This window comes from Nipponia nippon, unplaced genomic scaffold (assembly GCF_047370975.1).
Source record: "Nipponia nippon isolate SJK-2023a ecotype South Korea unplaced genomic scaffold, ASM4737097v1 scaffold_13, whole genome shotgun sequence".
Lineage (NCBI taxonomy): Eukaryota > Metazoa > Chordata > Aves > Pelecaniformes > Threskiornithidae > Nipponia > Nipponia nippon.
In genome coordinates this window covers 10,413,908-10,440,516 of record NW_028262324.1, presented here as the reverse complement: position 1 = coordinate 10,440,516, position 26,609 = coordinate 10,413,908, and the positions used below count along the sequence as shown (strand labels likewise).

At 37.7% G+C, this 26,609-nt stretch overlaps 1 protein-coding gene across 4 annotated transcripts in view; it reads right to left on the bottom strand.

Annotated features, from left to right (window-relative positions):
* Nucleotides 1-746: 746 nt before the first annotated feature.
* The window catches only part of DHX35 (DEAH-box helicase 35), a 32,840-nt gene continuing 6,977 nt past the window's right edge, over nt 747-26,609 (bottom strand). For 2 of the 4 annotated variants that reach the window (XM_087750327.1, XM_087750329.1), the window contains 17 exons: nt 26,058-26,119; nt 25,370-25,439; nt 24,746-24,805; nt 22,598-22,710; nt 22,151-22,247; nt 20,910-21,068; nt 19,416-19,626; nt 17,543-17,667; nt 16,721-16,775; nt 11,509-11,604; nt 11,003-11,097; nt 10,294-10,371; nt 8,990-9,119; nt 8,203-8,284; nt 7,583-7,654; nt 5,061-5,199; nt 747-2,524 (listed from right to left, as the gene is read on the bottom strand). In XM_087750327.1, the coding sequence (XP_087606453.1) occupies nt 2,480-2,524; nt 5,061-5,199; nt 7,583-7,654; nt 8,203-8,284; nt 8,990-9,119; nt 10,294-10,371; nt 11,003-11,097; nt 11,509-11,604; nt 16,721-16,775; nt 17,543-17,667; nt 19,416-19,626; nt 20,910-21,068; nt 22,151-22,247; nt 22,598-22,710; nt 24,746-24,805; nt 25,370-25,439; nt 26,058-26,119 (1,689 nt within the window). In that variant the 3' untranslated portion in view covers nt 747-2,479. The remainder of the gene's footprint in view (nt 2,525-5,060; nt 5,200-7,582; nt 7,655-8,202; nt 8,285-8,989; nt 9,120-10,293; nt 10,372-11,002; nt 11,098-11,508; nt 11,605-16,720; nt 16,776-17,542; nt 17,668-19,415; nt 19,627-20,909; nt 21,069-22,150; nt 22,248-22,597; nt 22,711-24,745; nt 24,806-25,369; nt 25,440-26,057; nt 26,120-26,609) is intronic. The other 2 variants (XR_015703073.1, XM_087750328.1) reach the window with 2 other exon arrangements.

The window sequence follows — 26,609 nt, the reverse complement described above, 5'->3', positions numbered from 1 at the left end:
AACCTCATTCTCTAAAAGCCAGGTTTAAAATCCTTAAACTGTTCTATAAACTCCTTTACAAACATCTTCAAATGACTCCAGCCTCCCCAAAATAGCACACAGACTGTTTATGCAGCAAAGAGCCAACAACAAGGCACAGTTGCCCATCTCCTTAAACAAAGTTATTTAAAGCATAATGCTATGTACAAATCTAGCAGAGAGCTGTAGGCCAAAATGTTACAAAGTAAAGAGATTTTCAGGTCTTTCAAGTTTTGAGTCTCCGTCTTCAAACACCTTCAAAGGGTCCACATTTCCGATGAAAGCAGTGCTTTCTCTCTAAAGGTAACCTGAATCTGGATACTGAAACCACTTATTCTTAGCCTGCATCTCTAGTATAAAGTCTGCCTGTTACACACCTCTGGCAATACCTCAATAGTTCGTAAAACAACTAAAAAACAAGTCTCAATTTCTGTTTTTGTTTACAAAGACCTATTGCACTCAGTCTTAGAAAAGTACAATTGCTTGCAGCATGTTCCAAAGCTTTCACATCGCTGGGTTCTTAACTTAGCAGGAGTCACAATCATTCCAAGACAAAATTTTGCAGATGTACAGCCAGGAAAAAGTACATCTGGAGGAGAGCGTTCTCCAGAACCACCTGAAATGCTCAGAACTGGCAAATGAAGTGGTCATCCCCTGACAGCCCATCACAATTCAGACCAGCACAGTACAACCACCCAGTGTGTTGGGAAATCACCCACTACTCAAGCTGCCTTGATTCAATGGTTTTATTTTTCTTAAGAATATTTCCAGAGGACAGAGAGACACGGATATTTCACAAGTCTTCATATTCAGCTCTTTCTCTGATCCTTTAAGAGAAAAAAAAAAAAAATGCAAATTGAATCTTTTTAGTAAGTGCCAACACTGCTCTCAGCACTGGCTAGGAGACAGTCCCTGCCCCAAAGAGCTTCCATTCTAGGAGAAAGAGTAATACAAAGGTGAGACTCACAGGGAAAACAAGAAGGAAGGTGACACGGTTTGTCATGCTGCTGGTGCCATACATGGAGAGGGATACATCTTTTTGTGCTGGCAGTCAGTACGTAGACACTGAATAGACTACACTGCACATGACAGAACATGTTCTCTCTGCAGGTGTTTGGAAGGGAGAAGGTAAAGAAGCTCTCAATAAAGTTTTCAAGGCAGTCCTGTGACGAGGAAGGCATTTGTTCTATGTAGAAATTTTTGCCTATTTACATACTTCTTTTTTAAAGAAAATAAAATTATAGTTAACATGCCAAAAACACATTCATCAAATCAGTTGTCTTACAAAAATAAAATTTTCAAGCAATGTGTTTCTAAAATAAATATCAATAGGGTTGGAAAAAATAAATACATGTATCCAAGCTATCTTGTTAAAACACAAAAAGGTACAGTTCCTTACTGAAAAGTAGCCATGGAGTCCCGAGTAAAAAAGCAACTGTTCAGAGCATCCTTCTCTTACAGTAACACATGAAGAAGAGTCCCAAGCAGCAAAGAACAGATTCTTAATAAAAGAAATATATAGGACTGTGTTCCTTATAGGAAATTACAGAACATTTTCATCTTTGCTGAATGACAGAGGCTAAAAAACAGCGTTCCATGATATACCCCTGCTGAAATTTTCTGGTATTTCCAAGCAGTGAGAAGCTAACATCTTTTCTCTTGTTAGGAGAAAAAAAAAAAAAAAAAAAAGTCCCATCTATGAATTTGATTGTTTGTGAATATATGTGTATAGTCCCCTGACTGAGCAAAAAATTAATTCTTCTTAAAAATACTGAGCTACTCTTCCTCCCCCTCCCCAAACAGGAACTCTCATGTACGGAAACAAGACTTTTTTATACAATGCTGCCTACAGAAGGACTGTCACAGCATAGGGAGCCAGGGGCAGGTCGACCTCAGGCAGGAGACTTTTATTGCTTGGGAGCACAAGCTGCACCAGTTTGGGATGGTCCAACATGAAATCAATGTTTCCATGGCAGCCCCTTGCATTTCAAGGGCTAGTTCATTGCCCTGAGCTCCTGCTGTCAGGAGTCAGGCTCAGTTTGGCCGGTAGTAGTCACAGTGCTCTAGGTAACAGGAGGCAGGGTACCCTATTCCCCACTCTCATAAGGCAGCCGTACCACACCAGGAAATCAGTTTCCTTCTTGAAGGCTTCAGTTTTTTTGTGGTCCTGTATGTCCTCTTACTTTTTAAATTGTTTTTCTACCTATTTAAAAGGAGCAACATGCCCAGATTAACAACAGTGGTCAAGTAGGCAAAGAATAAAATGTCCACAATGCAAGCGCTACATAGGTTTACAATGTACTGGTCATGCATAAACCCCTACAGATCCTGGCAGGCATTTAAACATTTAAGTTGATGTAAGATCAAATTGCTGATGAACTAACTGCTGAATGGACTGTAGCCAGCTTGAAATCACTGGTAGGTTCTGCATCTGATGTCACAAGACTTAAGTCACATCAAATCAGTGGTCATCTACTTTAACCCTTTTCGCTTTCAAGGAAAGATGCTGCAAGAAAAGAAAAAGAAAAGAAAAATTGCTTAGCATATACACAATTAGAAAAATGTTCAACTAGAATGCTTTCAGTCTTTAATCCCAAATTAAATAAATTCTTATACAAATATCAAAGACCACCCTGCCCAAGCTCTGCTTGTTACTGATATAGCTAAAATAAACTCATGAAATAGAAAACCCACATGCATCCCAAAGTGGTATTCTGGCTCGGTATAAAAATATCATCTTCTAGTACTTCTGTACTAACTGCAAGTATAGGAACAATTTCCCACTGGAAGCAAGTTGCCAGCCTGTAAAAATGCACAGAAAAGGACATGTGCTCCCAACAACACAGGCACATAAACACTATGAGTACGTACATGTACAAGGTTTTAACTAATGTATTAACACTGCAGCTGTAGTTGCATTGGACCTTTAAAACACTAAAGAAAAAGGCCTACAAAAATGTGGAATGAAAACATGAAGAAAGTCCTGCAAAATTTGGAATGAGACATAATTGACTGAGACCATGATCAAGCTGTAGAAGAAAATCTTTTCACACGGAATCCTATTCAGTTGTAATTTGTTTTTAACTTGATAGAGGAATAAAAATTCTCATATTTCACAAATCTCTTACTAGCACGAAGATGTATCCTTCAGTAGAAAAAGTGTCTGAATGTTTATAAATGAGCATAAATTTGTGTGCCTTGCAATGGCTTGCTTATTCAAAATTTACATGTATAATTCAAAGCTTGACAACACAAGAATATTTCTAATTTTTAAACATTTTATAAAGACACCCAAGCCTTTTGGCTGATAAGGATAACTGACCAAACTGGAAAAGATAATATTCCTCAAAACTAGCACTATCCTCCAGAGCTTCCATTTATTTTAGGATGAAAGCAATGCTTAAGTCATGCTGCAAATTGAGTTCATCTCTATCAAATCAAAAGGATAGCAATGGTAGAAATTAGGTTCTGATGTAATTTCATAGAATAACTACAACAGTAGTAGTACTACCTTGAAAAACATGTTCTCTCAGTCAGGTAGGTAGTACTATTCAAAACAAGCCTTCTTCACTTACAAAAAGCAACTCAAGTTTTGCCTGAACAAGTCATTGAGTCACATTCCCCAACAGCACCTACCTAAAGGAAAACCTCACCCCAAAACTGAGCCCATGGAGAATTCATATCATAATGGGATGTTGTGTTGTGTATGGGACATTACAACACATAAATATGTGAGTCAAAAGGACTAATTACTCCAGGAGCAGATTTGATCCAGCTGGAACATTGGCTTATCTCCTTTTTACACCATGCTTGCAGAATGTCTAACAGCAGCTAAAGACTCGGGGGTCTACCCTGCAGGGGTCATTACTGCCTTTGTCAAATGCGTTATAGAAAAAAAGGCAGGAAATATTCAGCTACTTAGTAAGTGGATTTATAGATGGTAAGTGTCTGGATAACTGAAATGAATTATCCAAGCTCAACATAAAAAAAACCAACCCTCTCCAGTCAATTACATGGACAGATGCCCATGCTGCTGTACACTGTAACCACAGAGGCATGTCTGAAGGTGCGCCATGCACCACAGTGTTTTTCTTTTTTCCAAAAACCCCAGGAAGTGAAAGAAAAAACCACCAGATTCTCAGAAAAGTCAAATAGCGTAGCAGATATATAACTCAGAAGCAGCCATTTTTGCAACATGGTTGCTCACATGCACAAACAGATCTCTTGTTTTGCGTAGGTCTGATATGCAAGTACATTTTTTTCACGCAGTATTTTGGATATACTTCACTAATTTAGAATATAAAGCTCAGTAGTTATTAATCTCCCATAGGAAATGCACATGCAAGATCAATTTGGCAGTCTTGCCTGTACAATGTTTATATGCAATGTGGTATCAACAGCTCCAGCATAACTAACATTTAGATAATATTTAATACCAATCCAGTTCTCAGAATGACCAGTGAATAAGTCTATATTGACAGATTCACATGGGACAGAGCTGATAAAGGATGGTGACAACTATTAAAAGATACTTGTAAAGAAAAGGTATGTATATCACACACAACAGAATCTGCAATAAAGGTTAGCAACAAATAGCAGCTGTTCTTTTCCATTGGAAGTTTGAACAGATCAGAGCTGATTTTTTTTGCAGTAAACATAACTAATGCTCAAAAAAAGGCTCAGAATTTGCACAAAAACTTGCGAAGCCTGCAAAGACTCCGCAAAATTATTGTGCAAACTACGACCACTGCCTAGCTACAGTGCTGTTCAGAGAAGTGCTACCAAGTGTCTATATTCAAGTGTAAAATGGTTGAAGGCTTCATTTACCAGAATAATACGTTATTTTGTAACTTTGACATCATGTCTGTTGTCTGGATAACAGGGAAAAAGCTTTCATGCATCAATTTATTATCTTCTTTCTTTATATTAAAACCACCACAATGAACAAAAATAAATTCATTTTTGTACCATTAAATAGACAACAACAAAACATAAACACTTAAAAAGTTCAGATACAAGAGCTGCTAATACAGCAATGGTACCGTTTGGGCTTTATGCTGATTCCGTACCGTTCCTTGCTGGTAAAAATGAGGAGCCAGTTCCAAGAGCCATGCAGATTCAACGGCAGTCACATCTCTCATGTAATATTTAGCAGTCTGTATGACTTCATTGTAGACTACCCTAGGAGAAAGGAAAAAAGAAAAAAAGTGTTTGCTATAAAGCAATGAGGGAGAGAGTTGATTAACAGCATATTTAGACAGTTTCACATACATGCTGCCAGAGGTAGTATTTACAGAGTGACAAGAGTGTCTTTAAGTTATAATACAGCTCTTACCTCTTTCCCTCTGGTTGTTCAGAGTACTCTACGTTAAGAAAACCTTTAGACTGCCATTAAAAACACCTTCACATACTACCAGGACAAATGGATGCAAGGTATAAAAGAAAGAATATTTCTTATAATGGGGCCAAGGGGGATTCATAACAGATGTTCTGGAAGCGAGAAGATTAGTTACTCTGTGATATCATGAGAAAGGATGTCAAAAGCACCAAGACCCTGGACCCATAACAAGTAGGGCACAAATCACAGCATAACTATCCCTGGTGCCTTTCTGCAGACAAGCAAGATAAGGATTAGAGGAAGAAATCAGCTTTAACTGCTGCCACAACATCTCCTGGTAAAAGATTTAGAAATAGCCAGGCACGTGGACTCAATCCAGCATGGGCAACCTATTTCTGAAGTCACCCATCAATAGGAAAAGTCATTTTTACCAAGGAAGCACAAACCCACGCACTGAGGGGTTAGTCACCAAAACCATAAGCCATTATCTGCCTTCTATACACAGTAGAGCTGCAAACCCACAAGGTTTGTGGTCTCTTCATTAATTGGTATTTTGGTCTCAAAAGCAAAGAGGAAAGAGTCCAAAATTCTCTTCTCTGTCAAATGCCGCCTGAGACATACCAACTAATACAACTAAAGAGAAATCTGAGGAAAACAAACAAGAAAGAACACATTTTATATACACCTGTAACAGACAGGGAATTGAAGCCCTCAATATAGGATGGGTGCCCAGGCAGCAGTAACACTGAAACTAGGCTTGCTGAGTAAGTCAAACTCCTGTCTTAGAGGATGCCATGAGACAACAGCATGTTTAGGCTGGTGGTGGCAATACCACATAGCCTTGGAAGACAGCTCCATGCCCGTTCTGCAACACAGGGACCCAAAAAGGGATTTAAGCCCAGAATCAGTATTCCCAAAAACTCCAGCAATACTGCTGCCACCAACAGCAAACTGTGAAGCAAAGAGCAGTCTTAAGGTTTTGTCAGTTAAGACTTCCAGCTAACTGCCTACAGTTCTGCTTTTCTATATGTCTGGAAGTACCCAAGGCTGGGATGGAAGTTCCACACTGAGGGCTCATCATCTAAAAGCTGAGCCCTGAAGGAGGTGTGTGCTGAAGCGAAGAATTCTTCCAGTACTCGCCTACCACTACGCTTTCTTTCCAGATTATTTTCTTCTCAACTTATTCTTCTTACTGTCTGTCACTCTCCCATAACCCAACCTCTTTCAGGAGGTTCTACTATAAGCTAGAAAATTTCAGAAGCATATCTGCAAAGTATTCTTTTTACTTCAATTACGATTTCAAACAAATCGTGTTTTATTTTTAATAGCAGTGACAGGAGGTTAAAAAAGCTGGCAAAACAGCAACGAATGAGGCTGGTTTCAGTGGCAAGAATTACTTTAGCTACAGTCTGCTCAACTCAGCCATGAAGAATTGGTACAGTGAAGAACAAGTGAGCTAGAGTCATTTTTATTTTGTGAGCCAATGTAATTGATGGCTGAGTTCCAATCAGTTACACTTCTGCAAACCCTACACAACAGGTGTAGGAGCCCAAATTCAAAGATAACAGATGACGCTGGCCAAGTTTATCCTTCAAAGTCTCAGCAACAGGCAAAGAAGGACAAGAGTCCAAATACTTCAGGTTGATCATGCTGACCTGGTAGTTAGAAACACATTTCTAATTGTTATCTGAGCATCTCTAACACACAAATGGAATTGTAATATCCCAGCGAATACGGAAGTACAACCACTTCTTTCCTCAATCTGCTAGACAGCCATAACGTCTCTCAAACTTTTTGCATCATGCATTTGACATGTATGCCCTTTCCTAGCAAGCCATTTGCAATTACTGCAGCACCTATTTGACAGGACATTTACTTAATAGGCTTAATAAAAGTAAATTAATCCTAGTTCTGTCTAGCTACAGAGACCACTCAGAGAGCAATTTGCAGGGCAAAATATGGTGCCTATTAAAAAAGGGTCACCTGACTCTGCTTTCCAACTTTTGCAGGGTTTTTTGACAGTTGAACGTCGCTCTGTTTCCCTGATTTATTTGGATACTGCCTACAAAAAGACACAAAGGAAATACCAATTGAATTCTCTCTGTGGGAACCATGACCTTCTACATCTATTCCTCCACTGACGAAGAAAAGTTATTCATGAAAATGTATGGATGCTGAGAATGTCTTGTAAAGACCACAAAGCAAGTGAAAGCAGTTTTAACTTACCAGCGTGGAGGTTTCTCTGCATACAACACTGAAGTGGGGTGGATATGAAGTTCATGGTCATCACGGATAGTCCTTGAAAGCAAGATACTATTTCAGACCGTGCGTCTATTTATTGCTTAACATTTGGTTCCTTTCATCCCCAGTAAGAATGTTTAATAAAAGGCAACAATGAAAGAGCTGGAGCAAATTAAAAACATTTGCATTTAATGAACAGGCTTTCAGATGAAACGAGGCTTAAATCTTGGCCAAAGGAAGAAATAATAATTTAATGTCCTAAAAGAGTTCTATCTACATTAAATCTAAAAGTAGTGTTTCAGCCTCTTTTTCAGTGCACTGGGAGCGTGACAACAGAGACACTGTACTTACTTGTATTAACACAAGCTAATTACTATCAGTAACAGCTTCCCACCATCAATAACTATTTATATTTGCCAAAGAGAAGAGATAAACATCGAAGCAGTCTGAAGATACAAAACTTCAAATATTTAGTAAATCAAACACTATTTGTTTCTTTTTGCAGGTGTCTAGAGAAGCATCTGTTTGTTGGTTATACTTAGACATATCCAGTCAAAGGAGCTTTTAAACTAAGCAACAGTTGTAATGAAGCTATACATATTTACCTGTAAGCTCCAGTAGAGTGGAATTTAGCTGCATTAGCAAAGAATCCAGAAACTATGCATCTCAATACGGGATCTGGATCACCTGAAGAAAAGAATTTTTTATGTAAAATGAGTCAATGGAAGGGCAAAGTCCCTAAAATATCACTTAATCATCTCAACTTTTCACACTGCATCAGGCTTTGAGAGCAAAGGCTTGAAGGCAGACAAACCCTGCAATCTCTTTTGACTTCAATTTCACAGCAAATCAAAATTACTACATAAAAAACTACTGTTGCTACTGGTGTCTCCATGAAGATAGTTTCACAGTCCTTAGAGCAACCTTGTGTGACAGCTAAGCATTGAAGTCTGATTTTGCAGAGCAGTTAGAGATAAGTGCTGATAACTACTCATGGCATCCATGCACACACAGCACTGCTGGAAATCAGTTCCCAATGACTGTACATCATTTTGAACATATAAGGAAAATGGCTTTTTGAAAAGTCAAAAGAGGGAACGGGGTGACCTATTTATGACTCTTGGTAAATCTGTCCATTAAATATATACTCAATGGTGAAAATCTCTTGCTGGAAAACTTAACTAATGAAGACTGAACTAAACATTAATTGTAAAAGTGGGCTAAAATGCTCCTCTACAGTCATTTTTAGGAAAAAAATTTGGTTTGAATTAACACTATTTTTAGGCCAGGGAGAAAATACTTCAAAAGTTACAAGAAAAGCAGGAAGCAGACTGGCAATTTGGAGACTACCTTCAATATGTATTGGACAACAGTTTAAAAAAAAAAATTCACCTTCACTGGACTTCTTTGGCACTTTAAAGCGGACGAGAAGCTTTTTCAGCTGCTCTCTTACAACAGAAGCTCTAACAAGCCCTTTGTAGTTCAGAAAGTGTTCTTGACACCACTGAGAGCTCTTGCTGTGCTGTACAGTGAGAAGAATAGAAAAAACTACAATGAAATACCATCAGCAAAACAAAAACTAATCTCTCTTGGATCGCATAGTCTTCTTCTGTTTTCTTCTGTCTCCTACAACATATTTATTGTAGTTTTCCCTGAAAATTACCTATTTACATAGCAACTAACAAGGGTACATAACACCAGTAACTACAAAACATGTTTAAACAACATCTAAATAGCAGCAGAACAAATGCCATGGGGTATTTTCAAACAGATGTGCTTCATTTCTTCATATGTGGTGAAAGAGAATAGCATCAGTCATTCCGTTCTCACACACAATTGCATCATATCATAAACTAGTCTGTTTTCAATCTCAAAGTGTAAACAACCTTCTCTGTAAACTGTTCTCACTGGTCTTCTCTATGCAAAGAGCTACTTCTCCAGAACCCAGCACTTACTCCAAGAGCCTCTGCATTTGGCTGTTTCCAAGAGAATTAGGCAGATGTAAAATTTAAACGGCAAAATTTCAGTTGGTGCCTGACCAATTGCTTTGGGGTTGGGGAGAGGGAAGTCGTCTTTTAAACACTTGAGTGGTTATACTGCTTCAAGTCAACACTGTTGCAAATAAATTATTACAGAAGTGCTATATACCAGCAAAATATACTTCTCCCAAATACGTATAGCGCTTGAAAACTGTTAACTAAAACCTCAGCTTACAGAGAAGTATTAAGATTGGTATTAAACCTTAGGGTAAATCCATAAGGTCAATGAAAAAGAGGATATGATGCTCAATGAGGCAATTTAAAAAAAAAAAAAAGACTGCTAGATTTAGATGCAGTTTATCATCAGTAAAACTCAGATACATCAATAGAAAAGATGAGAGAATATGAATTTCATTTGGAAATTGGATATCTGTTTTTCCCAGGCCCTTTCAGAAATCCCAGTTTCCTTGAAAATACAGATGTCTACCCATAAGACTTCCATGCTGTACCCAAACCAAATTCTTTCTATTCTCTGTTCAGAGGAACTGCAGAAGGTCTGTGGCAAAATATGACCAGAATATCTTCTAAAGCAGAATTATCACTCAATAGACTTGTCCTCAGCTTTGAGGATGCTATATCCAGAAGTTCCAGAATCAGAACTGAAGACCTCAAGTTCTTCCCATTCCTGCAAATCCACATACGCTTGAACTGACTTACTTTCACAAAGGCTTCATAAACATTAAGCATAGTGAGATGATCACCTTCTTCCACAGCAAACTTTCTGTGTTGCCTGGCCTGGAGAAGAAGAAATATATTTTTATAGGCAGATTGATTTTTGCAAAAATCATGCCCAATACACTCAGTTCCTCTCATCTGTGTATTTCCTGGTGACTATCAAAACTGTTACCATATAGGGTAGTTCCTCTAGGCAACAGCAATATTTTACTAGCCCACCTACATTCAGGAGCACTTTTAAAACTGGAATTAGAAAAATGAACTGAAAACAAACCCCCAAAATCCAAGAGATGAATGCATTAAAATTAGGCTCCTGCTACCTATTAAGAATTTCCTATGTCCTAATACTTTCTTTTTTGTTCCTATTGAAAGGAAGTGGTGTTTGGGGAGGTTTGGAGGGTTGGTTTTTTTTTTTGTTTGGGGTTTTTTATTCCCCCCAAACCCTTATGCTGAGCAATATTAGTTTATAACCGTTCGTGTTTCTGGTTCTCAAAAGGAGGCTTTTAACACCAGTAAAGGACTCCAAGGTTCCCACTGTTACTCAGTTTCTTCTTTTACCTATAACCAATAGGTACAGTTCAAGACCTTGTTTCATTTTCATACAAACCTGCAGTCTGTAATGATAAAATACTTGGCAGAAACCCAGAAGTGTGGAACTAACAAAAAGAAAATGGGACATGACCAAACTTACAGCCTGAGCTTTTTGATTTGGAGGGATCACAAAGATGTTTTGAATCTGCATCATGGCAGCAATTGTCAAAATCTCCTGGGAGCAGCCAAAATTTCCTGAGGAGTAAGTGGAGAAATTCAGTAAAGGAAATACTTCCTCCATTCAACTCACCCCCATACAGAATAAAGAGAAAAAGAAGCGGAATATATTTTTATAGCATATAAAACCAAAATACCTAAACTCATGGATTTTTTTTTCTTGAGTATAACAGTGAATGTTTTTAATGCAAAACTTAAAAGACAAATGTGTTACACTTATTAATTAGTGTGTTAAATGTGTTAGACATATTATTTATTACAGAGGTCCATGAGTTTAATCAATTTTTTTCACTAAACACCATACCAAGATGAAGCATATAGTTTGTTTAAAGTTGAGCAAAAGTCTAATACTACACTGTAATCTCTAGAGGCAATATCCTCTGCTCAACACAAGACCATGAATAAAAATCTGACTTTTTTTCCTCCTACCTGATTCCAGAAGCATCTTTGCAAACATAGGATTCAAAGGAAACTCTGCTATTCTTATTCCAAGAGGCTCTGTTAAACGGCAGTGCATATCCAAACCTACAGCATATTAATAAATGTAGCTGTGATACAGGCAGAAATAGCACAGAAGTCTTGTTTAGGAATGTAATGTGTACTAAAGAGCAGAATTAAGAGCTGAAATATAGCAAATACCCCTAAGAATTGCTGAATGTATATTAAACTAAGCTTAAAGGTGCTCCTTAATATACATTTACTCTCCTATGGGTCACTGGTATTTTATTTTTTTTTAAACATACTTGAACACACAAGTTTCTTCATTTTGGCCAAGTTTGATTGCTACTGCCAATGATTTAGAAAACCTGCAGTCAAAGTCAATGCAATGGCCAGAGTGCCTATTAGCTGTTAGACTCATGCATCTCCTTTTTAAGTATTTAGCAACATCTTTGTTCATGGTGACGGGAAGCAGGGGTCTCGATGAGAATTAAAAAAGGGCATAATTATGGAACAGGTTTAACTGTAGAAACAGGAAGCAGTGCTGGAGCCGGTGGGGCAGGGTGTCATTTTTCTGAGTCACATCTGCTTAGATCACGGAGAAAAATAATTGGACTTTAATATAATCTAAGCTAGAGATGTACAGCTGATGAAGATTCTCTACAGTTTAGTCTGCCTCATACATCAATAACTAAACTGTCAGCCATGTTCCAACTGTAACCTTTTTACTGGAGATGGTACAGGAGGTAGGCACGACAGCTTGCTTTCTGACTCCCAGTTATCACTGAGCAACCCTGCACGTTTACCATTTCAGTTGTATGGCTTCCTACAGTCAAATACCTGCAGTAAGGTTTACCCATACAAATCACCCGGTCATATTCTAATCCAGAGCGCTATGCTGGAACTTCAGGGAACGATTTAAATGGAAAAGTATTTCCTTTGCAAGAAGACATAGGAAATAGAATAAATAAAAAGAATACAGACACAGGAAACAATAAAAAGAAAAGAAATCACTAAGAAAGGCAGCAAAGAGTGAGAATTGAAAGAGAAAAGAAAACTGCAAGTAAGCCAAGTTGTATGAGGTACGACAAGGAGGCAGAGCTCAAAAGAAAAGCTACACAAGGAGGGACTAACAAGAGCCCAATAATAGGACTTTGGGGCACTGTAGATTGCATAAATAACCACAGCAGAGTGGACGGAGGAAACACAACTGTGGCCCATGCAATACATAAACATATTATTTGTCAAACTATGTGGTAGAAAAAAACCACAGTTGTACTTCAGCTATGTTTCACAGAGAAAAGCAAAACCATAAATCAAGTCAAGGAATGAGATCTCCTATAACTCATGTCAGCATATCTAAACCCACAGATACCTCTACCAGTGTTTACTTTCCTCTATTATTTGATATGCTATCATCTCACTTATTATGACAACGTAGTAATTCACTCACCACACCCCTACAGTCTTTGACAAAACCTAATAGGCGTTTGACGTAACATCACAGTATTTTCCTCAGAAACAGGTACAAAAAGCAGCTTATGTGAAATGATGAAGTAATATATTTAAACACAAAGTCACAGAAACTGCAAAAATTAAGGTATGATAGCTTTCATTTGACCAGTGCAATAAGAGAATTTTAAGTGGTGCCACAATTAATAGCTTAGAATACGCTGCCTTTCATCTACGGAAAGATAACTGAATTCCCAAGTAGGAAAAAGGAGAAATTACCATCTTTTTAACTTTCTACAGGTGCATCAAGCCAAAATCCTTTGGCTTCTGCTGAATCCTACAAATCTCAATGCAATTTTGCATGGAGAGATAGACATATAGATATACTTGTGCACAGATGTCTTTGTAGCAGTAAGCCTGAATATACACAAAAGATACTAGTTTGGAATAGGTAAAAGTTTTCTTGAAATAATCTTGAAAGCAACCACTGTATCCATATATATATAGGAAACTGGAAATCTTAGAAAAAGATACTGCAACGATTTTTACTGAACATGCTCAGGAGAGATTATTCAAGTGCTGTGGCACTAAAAAGTTTCAAGTAACAACCACTAGTATGTGACAGGCTGAAGGACTAAAACACTCTATTTTAAACTTAGGTAGAGTGGTTGTTTCTGATAGGCGACAACTTACAAACAAATCTTCAACAAAATCTTGGATCTGAAATAAAGCTAAAAATAAAGCCACTTTTTACCTGCCTATTTACCTCCTAAATTATGCTTAAAACCAACAAACTCCAACTGACAACTCAGACTTTCAAAGGGGCATCAAAGGAGAAGGCTGAGAAGAGATACTCCTGATGTAATCAGTTTGCATCACTGTAAAAATAATCAGTCTAAAAACAGTGATGTGTTTATTCAACAGAACTATCTCAGCCTTAAGAGCGTCTGCTCTGCACAAGTTACTCTGTTGGCACTGCATTGGCACAACAGGGTCCTGACCCTAAACTGCACATTTGCATGCTGTTACAATGCAAATGATGAAATACGTGTTCATACTTGCATAAGAGAAATTTAATCTTTACTGCACCTGCAAACACTTGGGCAGCTTCACCTCTGCAACTTACATAAAATCTCTATAATCAACCACCTAAAACCTTAAACTTCAGCAAAAATTGAAGAGCGGACCCGTACATCACACACACATGCACAAGCATTTCTTTCCATCTTTAACACCAACATCAGCACTTCTCTGCTTTGCTACAAAAGCTGGGCAGCCAAGAGAGTTACAGCTCCGTACTTTTCTGTGAAGCTACCATGAGCATAACACTTTTGCCAAAACATCAAACAGCTAATCAGTGAGTTTATTGACCTTTCCTCTCCATTTCCCTAAGGTGGTTTTGGCTGTGAATTCATCCTTGCAACATGCTTCTGAGCCACTGTGAAGGTCCTTGTTCCAAGCTTGAAAAGGTTGCCACGAACCAAGTGCCTTAAGTGAAACCCTCCTTTGCGAGATGGAACTGAATCAGCACAGAGCAAAATCACGGCCAAGCAGAGAGTTGCAGCTCCACGAGAACAAGAAGAGAGCAGACTGCCACAAGTTACAACACAGCATTTGTAAGTGATGTAAAAACAGCCACAAACCTCTGGAAGCTTCCAAAACTCACACGATCTCCTTTACACTACCCTTTTCCTCATGTTTACATTATGGAGCAAATATTGTTAACTTTGAATTAACTACAAACACTGAGTTAAAGTCAAACAGAGTTTCATTTTGATTACTTGTTCTTGTGTTGAGTTTGTTTTGTTTAAGTTTGTTGCATTCAAAAAGATTAAACAGCTGTCAGAAAAACCAGCAATATAACAGTTCTTCCTATAAACAAAATTAGACAGCATACATTCCACTCACCACAACAAAAAGGAATTGAAAACTATGTATAAAAATATTACTACAGTGTGATTTGAGTGTTATAGGTATGCAACAGCAGCAAAATGAATAAAACCAAAAGGAACGCATTTAGAATCATAGAATATCTCAAGTTGGAAGGGACCCACCCATAAAGATCATAGAGTCCAACTCCCTGCTCCTTGCAGGACTACCTAAAACTAAGCCATATGACTAAGAGCATTGTTCAGACTCTCTACTGAATTTGAGACCAGGCTGTGATTAGTAACTCAGAGAGCATAATAAAGAAAGATATTCTGTTAAGTAGCTAAATAGTAGAAAAGTACTTTGAATTATGCTCTCACGGTCTGTTAGCCGAGCTTTTTCTGCTTTTCATTAGAAGTTTGTGTGTATCTGTTCATTTGTCCATAACCAGAAAGTTCAATACTAAAACTAGAGCAGACTTTCTTTGCGAGCTGCGTGCAAATGAGCTCCTATACATTTTAAAGCATGAAAGGCAAGCAGGCTGTGCACTGAAACACAGACACTGAGTGTGAGAAACGTAGCTCCAATTCATCCAGGAGGAAATGTGCTGGCTTTAGGAATGATCAGGGTTGGTTTTTTTTTGTGGTTGCCTCATGTATTCACAGCTAACAGAATCAGAACAGTTTGACTTGCTACAGGTTTGAACTTTGTCTCAGCTGCAGGACCAACACCACTAACTTCAACAGCACTACCCTACATAAGCTATAGTCTTTTAGCCATAAGCCATACTACATTCAGAGCAGAGACACAGACTAGAACTCATTTTTAAAATTATAACTAGATTAGCTCTTAATAACTTTTGCCAGTCATACCTTCAAAATTGTATCAATGAGAAGGTCTGAAAACTAACATGTGACACTTGCTTTCCTGAGCCATCAGGAAGCACGCTATCGGGTTTAATTCTAGTGTCCAGCGCCTGACCTCTCCCAAATTCAAGCATCAGATTTTACTTACAGTGCTTAGGCAGAGTTCCTGCACACACATCAAGATCAGATAATGAATGTAACATGCTAACAGAAAAATTTAAAATAGATACACTATGCTTTTTGAGGTTTGACCAAGGAATAAACAAAGTAACAATTACATTAAACTTGCTAAATTCTAGGTTATTACAATCAGTTTGATTGCTACAGGGATGTCAAACCTTTACTTTCAACTTTTTTTGTTTATACTTGCAAGTGCTACATGTTTCCATCACTGGCACAGTAACACAAAATGAAAGATCACCAGGCTAAGATCTTGAGTATCTAACAACTTATCTAATTGGATGCAGGTAAATTTAGAGTCTAACTCGTGTACTGGTCTAATTAGCGTCCAAACTCTGTATCTTCATACCCCTCTGTAAGGACTGAAGAAACACAAACAGAGGATCTGCCCGAGAGAATCAAGCCAACACCCTCATCAGCTCAGAGCCCTGTTCCTAGAAAGGACAAATAGCTGGTTCCTCCCATGAAGGTGGAAGGAAATACACAGAAGATAGCCATAAAATACGTGTTACCCCCATCTAAACAGTTAAATTCTAGTTTATACTCTACGCAGTAGATTTCTAGTTCCTCCCAGAAAGTTATTGCTGCCTTTTGCTTGCTTACCTGTCTGAAATAACCAGAGGAAAAGAAAGTAAATTCAGAGAAGACTGAGGTACACCTTAAAAACACAGCAACAAAAAGCTTCCACTGGTCAAGGCTGCATTTTCTCTTTCTCAAAGCACAGTTCTCAAATACAAGTTTGATTAATGTCCCTCTAATCACCACATCCAAATTAACAAATTTTTTCATAACTCCTGTAACGTAACCATAAATAAAGCAAAGCATAATATTCTCACCTCCTAAAGCATACAGCAATTCTAAAGCTTGCACCATTGACTGTGCAGGAGGTGGCTGTGAAGAAAAAATGTGCATTGTTTAAAGTTATCGTCATAGAACACATGAGTTTTCACAAAAATTCTTAGATCTTCCTCTTTTGCAAAATTCTTAAGTTCTAACTACCTACCTTTCTACTTATCCAAAACGAAGAAAGAGGTCTCGGACTCCTCCTGTCACCCACTGACCACCAGTGCTGTGAGTCAAAACCATCTCAACAGGCTCAGCATCATCACTATGATGCTCTCAAGATCCGAGCTAGAAAAGGCGTACTTGCTTTGTCCAACAGTGATGCCCCCGGTGATCAGAACAATTACTTAACTTGCTTTCTAATGCTACCATGTTAGTTTTTCGCATCGATACAACAGTAGCTAGAAACTTTACAGAAAGCAAATCTAAAAATTGGTACTGCTCTTTTTAACAAGACAGACAAGCACAGGTTTAGTTCCATAAATATTTTTTTTCCCTTTTTCTTCATAAATTCAGTGCAAAGTGACTACAGTTACAGTTTTGCAGAATTTCAGAGTTTGTCTTTCTCGGCCTCTCTCAACTTCTCAACACTTCTAACAGCAAACTCTAGAATACAAACAGTCAAAGTTGTCACGTTACTTGCACTACTTGATTCCCAAAAACATACTTTGCTGCCCGATAGTGGACAATGAGTTATGCTTTCCAAGTTAACAGGGCAATGGTTACTGGTTAATGGTTTTGTGGGTTATCAACATCATCTAGTGATCTTTCTTCACACCAAGTAAAGATGACAGACTTCACAGGCTAGGACTCACCGAAAGAAAGGGGAACCTGAGCACATTGTCAATTCCCAAAGCCTTCAGCTGCAAGATGACAGGCGCGAGGTTACTGCGCTGCATCTCAGGAACGGTGGACTTCGGCAGCTTCTCAAAGTCCTCCTCTGTTGCGGAAGAAAACAAAGCGATTTGAGACGGAGTTTCAACTCCTACTGTATGTAGTCAACATGATGGAATCGTACCCATTTCAAGTTAAAATTACCAAGTATGAATACTTAACACGTGTTAAAAGAACTCTAACACAAAGATGATCTTTCCCCAATTACTGTATTTTAAGATACCTTAATTTAAATAGAAAATTCAATGGTTTTGGCTACATTACTGGTTCTGTAGCTGACCCACCCACTTTTCAAATTTGAAATATATGTTCTTCACAGAAATCTGGCAATGCTTTATTTCTCTTCTGTTTAATATTTTTCATCAGAAAATAAAAGGCAGTGTGCAATACTACAAAAAAAACGGTTTTTTTAAAGAAGGGACAAGGAAAAGTTCAAAACCAGCATGCTTTCAGTATAAAAATACTATTTTTAGTAACTATTCAAACTAAATGAGGTTTTAAAAAGCATATTTAGAATAATGATTAAGGATTGAAAAACAATTTATTTGGCAATGCCTTTTATAAAATGCATTCACTGAAAAGTCTAAATCTAGAAAAATACTTCATGTAAGGTCAAAATTCCTGTACCTTTCATTAACCAACTCTTCTGCAGTAAAGACAAAGACAGACACACACACACATCCTTATGTTTACCTAAAACTCCAAATCAAGACAAGAAATATATTATTTTTACCTGAATTATTTGAATTGCTAGACAGAACCCTCTTCTTTATCTGTTCTATCTATCTCAGACCTTCACTAAGACAAAGATAGTGTACCTTTCCTCTACTTCTGTCTATTCAGTGCACTTTAAAAGGGACTTAAAAATGTTTCTTAAAGCAGCCATTAGGCCAGCTCTTGGGCACAGAAAAGTAACTTCAGTGTAGTCATGGTTTCTCCAGTAAAACACTTAAGAAGCTATGTAAGCTTGGTATATTATGCAGCAGACGTTCACTCTTGATTCTTCACTGGACACAAAAGTTTAGAGAATAAATCATGTCTTTGTTTAACATGGCAACTGCTGGCAAGCACACACACATTTTAAAAGATACGCTAGATCTAAGTCTTAAAGCTCCAGTAAAACTAGAGGGAACCTGAGACACATAAGCAGTGGCAGTGCCCAACTGCAAAGCCTTTTCTCATTAAACAGCTGATAACCGAGACAGTTAGATTGCAGCTTTCTGAACACTGCTAGGTAGCCAACAGATTTATTTGTAATTTTTGTACAGTGCCAGGATCATTAATTTCTGAGATGCATTTGGGGTTGGCACCTATTCCTGTGAAAAACGGGCCACAAAAAGAAGTCTTCCCTCAGTTTTCTGAAGGATTTCCAGAGTCCTTTGTTAGACACACAGCCTAAAGGAGACTTTAGTCACAGAAGAGAGCATCATAAGTGGGTATTACAAATTGAAGCAACTGCTCAGAAACCAAAATCATTAAAAAATAAACTTCTTGGTAGACTTGCCACTCTACGAGATGTATTAACATTACAGGTTTGCAATTGCTGACAATCTCATAGTACCTACCCTGCTCAATTGGCATTTCTGATTCATAAAAGGATTCAGTTTCCAATGCTTAGCATATATGAAGAATGTATTTCTAAATAAGCCAGAGGAATAACGAAGGGAAATTTCTGTCTCTCGCTGAAAGAAAAAACACGGTTTTGTCCTCCTTAATCTAACACTAAAAAAACCTGTAAAACAAAATGGAAGTCACACCAGCAAGTTCACTTTCCCTACACATCAAATTACTGACCTGTATAAAGTCTGTAACATTTTCCAGAGCGGTTCCGTCCTGCACGCCCTGCTCTCTGATTAGCTGAAGCTTTAGATACTGGTACCACCACAAGGCATTCGATGGCAGTTTTGGGGTTATAGGCCCGAAGCTTCACAAAACCACAATCAATTACGAATGCAATTCCATGAACTGTGATGGAGGTCTCAGCAATGTTGGTGGCTACTATCACCTAGAGATACAGACACAATGAGGATACTGTGAACTCCCCAATCTCAATTACACTATCAAGCCCTAGCATCAGTGCACCAGGATTCCCATACAAGCCACGTCAAAGATCTCAGATATGACAGTTCCAGTAAACACACTCCAGAGTACAAAAGGATACAGTACATGCAGCAGAAAGAGCTGTCAGCTTGAAATAAGCCCAGTTTTTACAGCTTCACAGTCACTTTCTTATTCAAATTTATTCTCTCTTCATACAAGAACTTCGCAGTGAAAATCATTGGCAGCGTTTGCAGAGAAAAACATTTAACTCACTGCAAATCAAGTGTTCTTATGTGGCAAACTAAAAATATTTTCTTTCTGTTTCTCAGTTACATTGAACTGTTACTTGTAACACTGGAGTGAGGCAGGGAATAGGAGAGGAACAGAGTTGATTAATCTTTCCATGTTCGGTATTCTGGCAGAGATACACTTATATATATGTCCTAAAATATTAAAAAATAATTGCTCACAGATGACAGAGGGAAATTTAATCCTCATTTCACCTGAAATTAAAACAGTAAATCTTGGAAGTTAATTGACTAATGTCATATCCTGGAGAGAAAAGAAGTATTTATACTCAATGTTCTCCAATGCCAGATGAACAATTTTACTTGTTAGACTCCAGCAGGTACAAGAATTATAACAAGTCACCCCTGTGTAATTGTGTCAGCTTATCTCAGCCCCAGCACAAGCTCTGCCTACACAGAAAGCACTCATCATGACCAATTACATAGTTCTGTGACGTTAAATATCCAAACAAGACTTGCAGAAGTGAAAACACAGCTTTTTTCTACTAAAACCAAGCAAGTTTTAACTTGTTTCTTAGGTGAAAATACAGCACAGCCACTCTTTCACTAATTTTTCCACTACTGGTGGAAAACAGCCATATATACTTACACCATAAAAAGAAATAAAACCAAGTAAAAGTAGAGGACTTCTGAGTATCAGAAGCTGCGACTGGATGTAGACAAATACAAGGCTGTACAATGACTCTTAAAAATTGAGAAGTTGATGAGGTAGACAGGAGAGTTAGACCTGACATGTCTAGGACTGATCAAAGATGAAAAGGGAAACCAGAGAACATGTTCTTGGTTCACAGTCTGAAAACCGACAGGCAGTGTTAGGAAATGCAGAAAGTCTTCCTTGGTAAGTGTTTGCAATAGTTTCATGTGAACCTGATATATACAATCTGTGTAACGCAGACACCCTTCTGGGTGGTAGGAATTGAGACATACACAACAGCCTTACCTTCCTGACACTGTGAGAAACTCTCTCAAACACTTTCATTTGCTCAGGAGAAGGCAGCCCAGCATACATGGGGAGAACACGGAGGTGCCTTTTCATTCCAGTGCGAGAAAGGGCCCGAGCCTGTTCTATGAGCATAGAAACAACAGTCTCCACTTCCTCCTACAGCCAGCGCAAGGCAGGGAACAGAATGAGAGAGGTTTCACTTTAATATCGCATAGCTGTCACCTATATATAAAAAAATGCACCAAAATAGTCCCAATATAATTTTAGTTGTTCAAACTCCAGGATCTTTTGACTAGCTCCCTCCATTTTGCAATATTCTTACATAAATTGCTATTCATAATAAATATCCATGTAAATATTTATGTTCATTGTTACTGGAGACAATGTCACAAATACAAAAAATCACAATGACTGAACAAAGTTCAGGAGGAAGCAGGCATATTTTCCCGTGTATCTCAACTTGTGAGAGCAAAATGGGAGGCCAATCTATTTTGACTGTGCACAATAGTGTGGGTCTTGATCAGGAATGACACAGTAACAGTATTAACACTTATTTCTCAACTTCACATTTAATGTCAGAGATCAACTGTGGCGTCTTACTCTTAAAAAACACAGACCACAAAGTGTTCAGACACTGTCTTGTCAGATACCCAATTCACTCTTTCAAAGTCAAATCAATAATGGGGATGACGAATTTATCTTGAAAATATGCAAGATGTTACTGAAGCTCTTCAAAGTAGCTCCACACTGGAAAAAGTATAAGCTACCTTCCATTTACTCTTCTTGGCTGCAAAGTGAGCTGACAGGTATAAATAGAGCAGAAGAGACTAGTAAATTTTTGTCTCACAGCAATTTGTTTTCCTGTCAAAGACTTCAGATGTTAAGCCTAACAAATGTAAATTTCATTTGCCTTAACTATTAATGATGACTCACTGCCAACTTTGTAGGTGTGACTAGCGCCAAAAAACCACATACTGTTCCACCTATCGACAAGGCCAAAAGCATATAGCATTAAATGAGAAAAACTATCATCCATCACTAGCTTTGATAAATCAGACCATAATTACATTTTCTAAAAGTCTTTCAGACTGGCTTAATTCTGCTCCCATCAATGCAGAAATATTTGTCATCGTTAATAAGATTAAAGTAAGCACAGCTAAGGAAAGCAGGAGACTGAGGCGGCTTTGCAAAGCCCACAATACAGTGCTGTAAAGCAAAAAAATTGCTTATGTCTATACCTGGCCAGTTAAAAATGCCAGTATATCACCATCATTCTCCATCTGGTGAATTTTCATTGCAGTTTCCACAGTTGATTTTATATAGTCTGGAACAGGACTACGGGGAGAGAAAATAGCAGAGACATTAGCAGAAAAATAGGTACAGACTCCTCACTTCCATGAGGAACAAATAGAGAGCTAGCTTTTGGACACTATACATCAGCCATACCACATTTAGTTCATGATGCACCCTTGGGAATCAGCCTACAGCAATTAATTTGTTTCCTTTACACTACAGTAAGCTTAAAAACATGTCTGCTGCTATAAGCAATATCCAAATGTTTCCCAAATTGAATGTTACACCTCCTTACCATTGGTCTGGGAATTTCTGAGCTCTAACCTAGACAAAATGATACCACAGTTGCACACTCTCCTAATCACCACTGGCAAGATCAAACAGGAACACACCTCTGTATGTAAAAGATGTCCACTGGAAACGTTCTCCCCTCAACAGTAAGGATCACACTGGTATCTTTGCTGGTGTCACCGGTATCATTTTGATTAAAGAAATCCCTGAATTTCTACATTAAAATAAAAACAAACATTTTCAGTTTGATACTTAAAAAATTGAAGAAGAAACCTAAAGACATGAAGAGGCTAAGTTACTACTAACTTGGACGTTTTCTTCATAAATTTGACAGTGCCAATTTAAAAATTTTAAAGTTTGATTTTCTTGCCTTCTATTCTGTCTGGGGTTCAGGCATTTAGCACAAATACACTGTCTTACATGTTTATTACTTTGAGAAGCAAAGATCAAAAAGAGGTAGCAAAATTAATTAGATCAGCTGATACAGTTGGAAAAAGCAGATATATAAACTTTTTATTGGAGTAGCAAAGTCAAAGCTAAGAAGAACTTAGAAATGATTGGTCCTAAAAGTTTTGGGTAGGACTTGCACATTCTCATCCATTTTTGGATGAGTAAGTAAATTTTACAGCTCTAACTGAACACCGAGTTCTCACTTTGTAAAAGCAGAGTTAGGCTGATTTATGTAAGTTTTTGATTTATGCGTTATGAGACACCTTCATAAATTTAGATCTATTGCCATGAAGTATTTTAAATATGTAATAGCAAAAGAATGAACATTAAGAACCCAAATAATCCATCTCAACTTTTATGACCATTACAGAGATACCATAAACTTTCTGTATTTAAACAAATGCTTATATAGTCATACTAATCATTTTGCTCCTATTAACTTATTTTTACACGAACTGTAAGCTATTTGAAACATGTGATTTCTGGCAGTTAAAATTTTGCAAAGGCAAAGTGTTGTAAGGTTACCTAAAATAATGTACAGAATACATAGTAGTGGAAGTAGTGGAAGCACAGCATACTACCAAGATTCTTGGCATATGTTATTTGCTACTAAGGGAAGTCTCAGTACACCTACATCTTCAGAGCTACATGTAAGCTCTCACCACCGTATCTCATGAAGGACACGGTGGAGTTCAGAAAAGTACAGAGAAAAGCAATGAACATGATAAAGGAGATGGAGTAGCTGCCTTGTGAGGAGAGTCTGAAAAGGCTGGGGCTCTTCTTGGGGAGCAGAAGGTTGAGAAGACACACAGCTGAGGTTTACAGAATCAAAGGTGACAGATAAAGTAAATGTAAAACTGGTTTGGGGGTTTTTTGTTTGGGTTTTTTTTCTAAAAAAAAAAAAAATCCCACACTACTAGAACTAGGAGGTCCTTGATGAAACTAGCAGGTTTAAAAGAAATTAAATAAAGTACTTCCTTATATAGCACGTGGCAAACTTCTGAAAAGTGCTTTCACATGATGCCCTGGAGACTTACAGTTTCATCAAGCAGATTTAAAGACAAATTAACAAACAGCAGGTCCATAAACACATACTAGAAGGAAACAGCGGGAACGTACTGTCCAATATCTCTATTACAGCCATTGCAGATGCTGAAGCAGCTCAAAGAGAACAGACCCACAGCAGGTGGACAGGCTCACGTGCTCTCCCTAAGCAGCATCTCCTTTTGCTGCTGCTGCTACAGACAGAACACCAGGCTGGATGAAACACTGCTCTGATCTAGGAGAGCATTTCTTCCGTTCCTACTTAAAATTAAGTTATTGACGTTTTTAGTAAGTTACATAAGTTTCCACAGGCCACACGTCAATCAGGGAACTAGTAAGATCTTAATGAAATTAAATCTACTCATTTATCACTTATTTTTACTGGTCTACGGGTGTCTCAAATTATTGCTATCAGCAAAACAGAGCTAAACCAATGTCTCTTACTAGAATAGATTAACCAAGAGAACATCTTTCTATACAACACCAATAAGAGGAAAAAAAGGCATAAATATATGAAAAGCAGATTCATATTTAAATTCACTTCCAAAAAAGTTTGCTAATAGAAAATGAAAACCAAACACAGCAAACTAACTACAGCAGATTTTTTTTCCTGCACTCCTTCCTCTCTTCTTCACCACTCAAACAGCAGTAATGCTTCACAAGAAGCAAGCAGCACAGAGGATAAGCTGTATATAAATAGAAGTGGAGCTGCCACTTAAGGTCACTTCATTTCAAACCAAATCTGTGAGCTGTACCTCTGCATCCAAGGTGGCTGAAGCCACAATCAGTCGAAGATCCCCACGCTTCTTCTGAACCTAGGATAGAGACCAAGAACATCCAGAGTAAAAACTATTTTCTGAGATATAAGGCTAGAATCAAATTTTAAAGCATCCAGGTTACCAGTAACTTCTCTTTAAAAATACTTTGATGCTACAAGACAGCTGATGAACTGAAGCACTCATATCACCCCACAGATCTAACAACCTGGTGACTGTTTTATATATTCATTTTAAGGGCATTCAGTCTGTAACCATTACAACTTACTCAATTTCTGCTGTGAATCAGATCTTTTGTAGGTTGAAAGTCAACAACAGTCCCCTATCAGATCACTTCACATGATCAGCAGCAGCACAAGGAAGACTACCTTTTTGCTAATGTCATCTAAGGAGAAATTTCAGTATCGGGGGGGAGGAAATAGAGGATCCTGAGCATCACATATCTAAAGTAAATATTTGGGTATGTACAATAGGCTGTAGGATAAACAAGGAACTAGAAATCACCCTCTCTCAAATGGGTTCACTAATCAGCCGTCAGGATCAGAAGTTTAATGAAAAGGATGAAAATGAAAACAGTTACAGAGAACATTAAAAAAAAATAACCTTTTTTAGTAAGCCAATGGCAATATCTGTATAAAGAGTCCTTTCATGGGCTTCATCCAGCATGAGGACACTGTGAATAAAGCAGAAAGATTTCAGAAATGGTTTGATTGACACTAGAATCAGTGTCTTCCTCTCTTCTAGAAATATCATTATTTGAAATCTGCTGCTGGACTATTACTGTTTACATTCACTTAGAAAACTGTGGAAGTTAAAAAAAGCACAATGACGAAGCGGGGAGAAAAATGTAGATAACATGACGCGGTACATACCTACTGTTCTTTATTCAGGCTAGCTTTTGGAAAGGGGTGGAAGAAAAAAAGGTCTGTCTTTACTGTACTGCATAGGTTTTGTGGATAACAGAATAGCCTGTGTTTGTTGTTGATTTTTTTTTTTTATTTGATTAGCAATAGGAAGAAAAAGTTCATTTAAAACTAGTAAATGAAACGATTCAGACTCCATGAGGCCCATTTACCTTTTGTTCTAAAGCCACAGCACCAAATCCTGCCAGGTTTGGTGTTGCAATGATCAGTTGATTTTCTAACAGTCTTTACAACATAAAGTCATCAAACTCCTAAAATAATTTTCATAACTTTTGGTATTTAATTTATAATAACCACACCTTGGTCTAAGAAAATGCAGTTGTTTACCAAATTACACTTCAGCAAGGATTCATTCCATGTTTCCTTACCTGTACCTTGTTAATAAAGGATCAGCCATCATCTCCCTCACCAGCATACCATCAGTTAGAAACTAAAAGTGAACACACAGAAAAATGTAAAAAAACCTCTAAAAGGTAGTTTTGATTACCGATGTGATTTTTAAAGATTATTTTCTAGGCTTTTGCCTAGATTTTTCTTTGCCTTTAATTTTCTAATGATCTACTAAATTGATCTATTTTCGGCTATGGAAGCCAAACATGTATTTCTGAGTGCCAGCCCAGAGATAAGCAGAGTGATTGCTTTTTAATCAGTATTGAACTTTTTAAAAGTAGTTATTTTTGTTTTAAAAAAAAAGTAACTGATTGGCAGCACTGTAACATAGCAACGGAAGTTTCTTCACTCTTGTCTGTAACATGGCTAAATCTGCCCTACCAATAACATCCTGTGTATCAATTCAGTCTTGACCCTCTCAAAGTAAGCTACTTAATATCTATCACACACTTCTGAGCAGAACACAAACCTTAACATTTCAACAAAATGCAACATTTTAATTTAATACTTTCTTCCTACTAGCTAGTGGA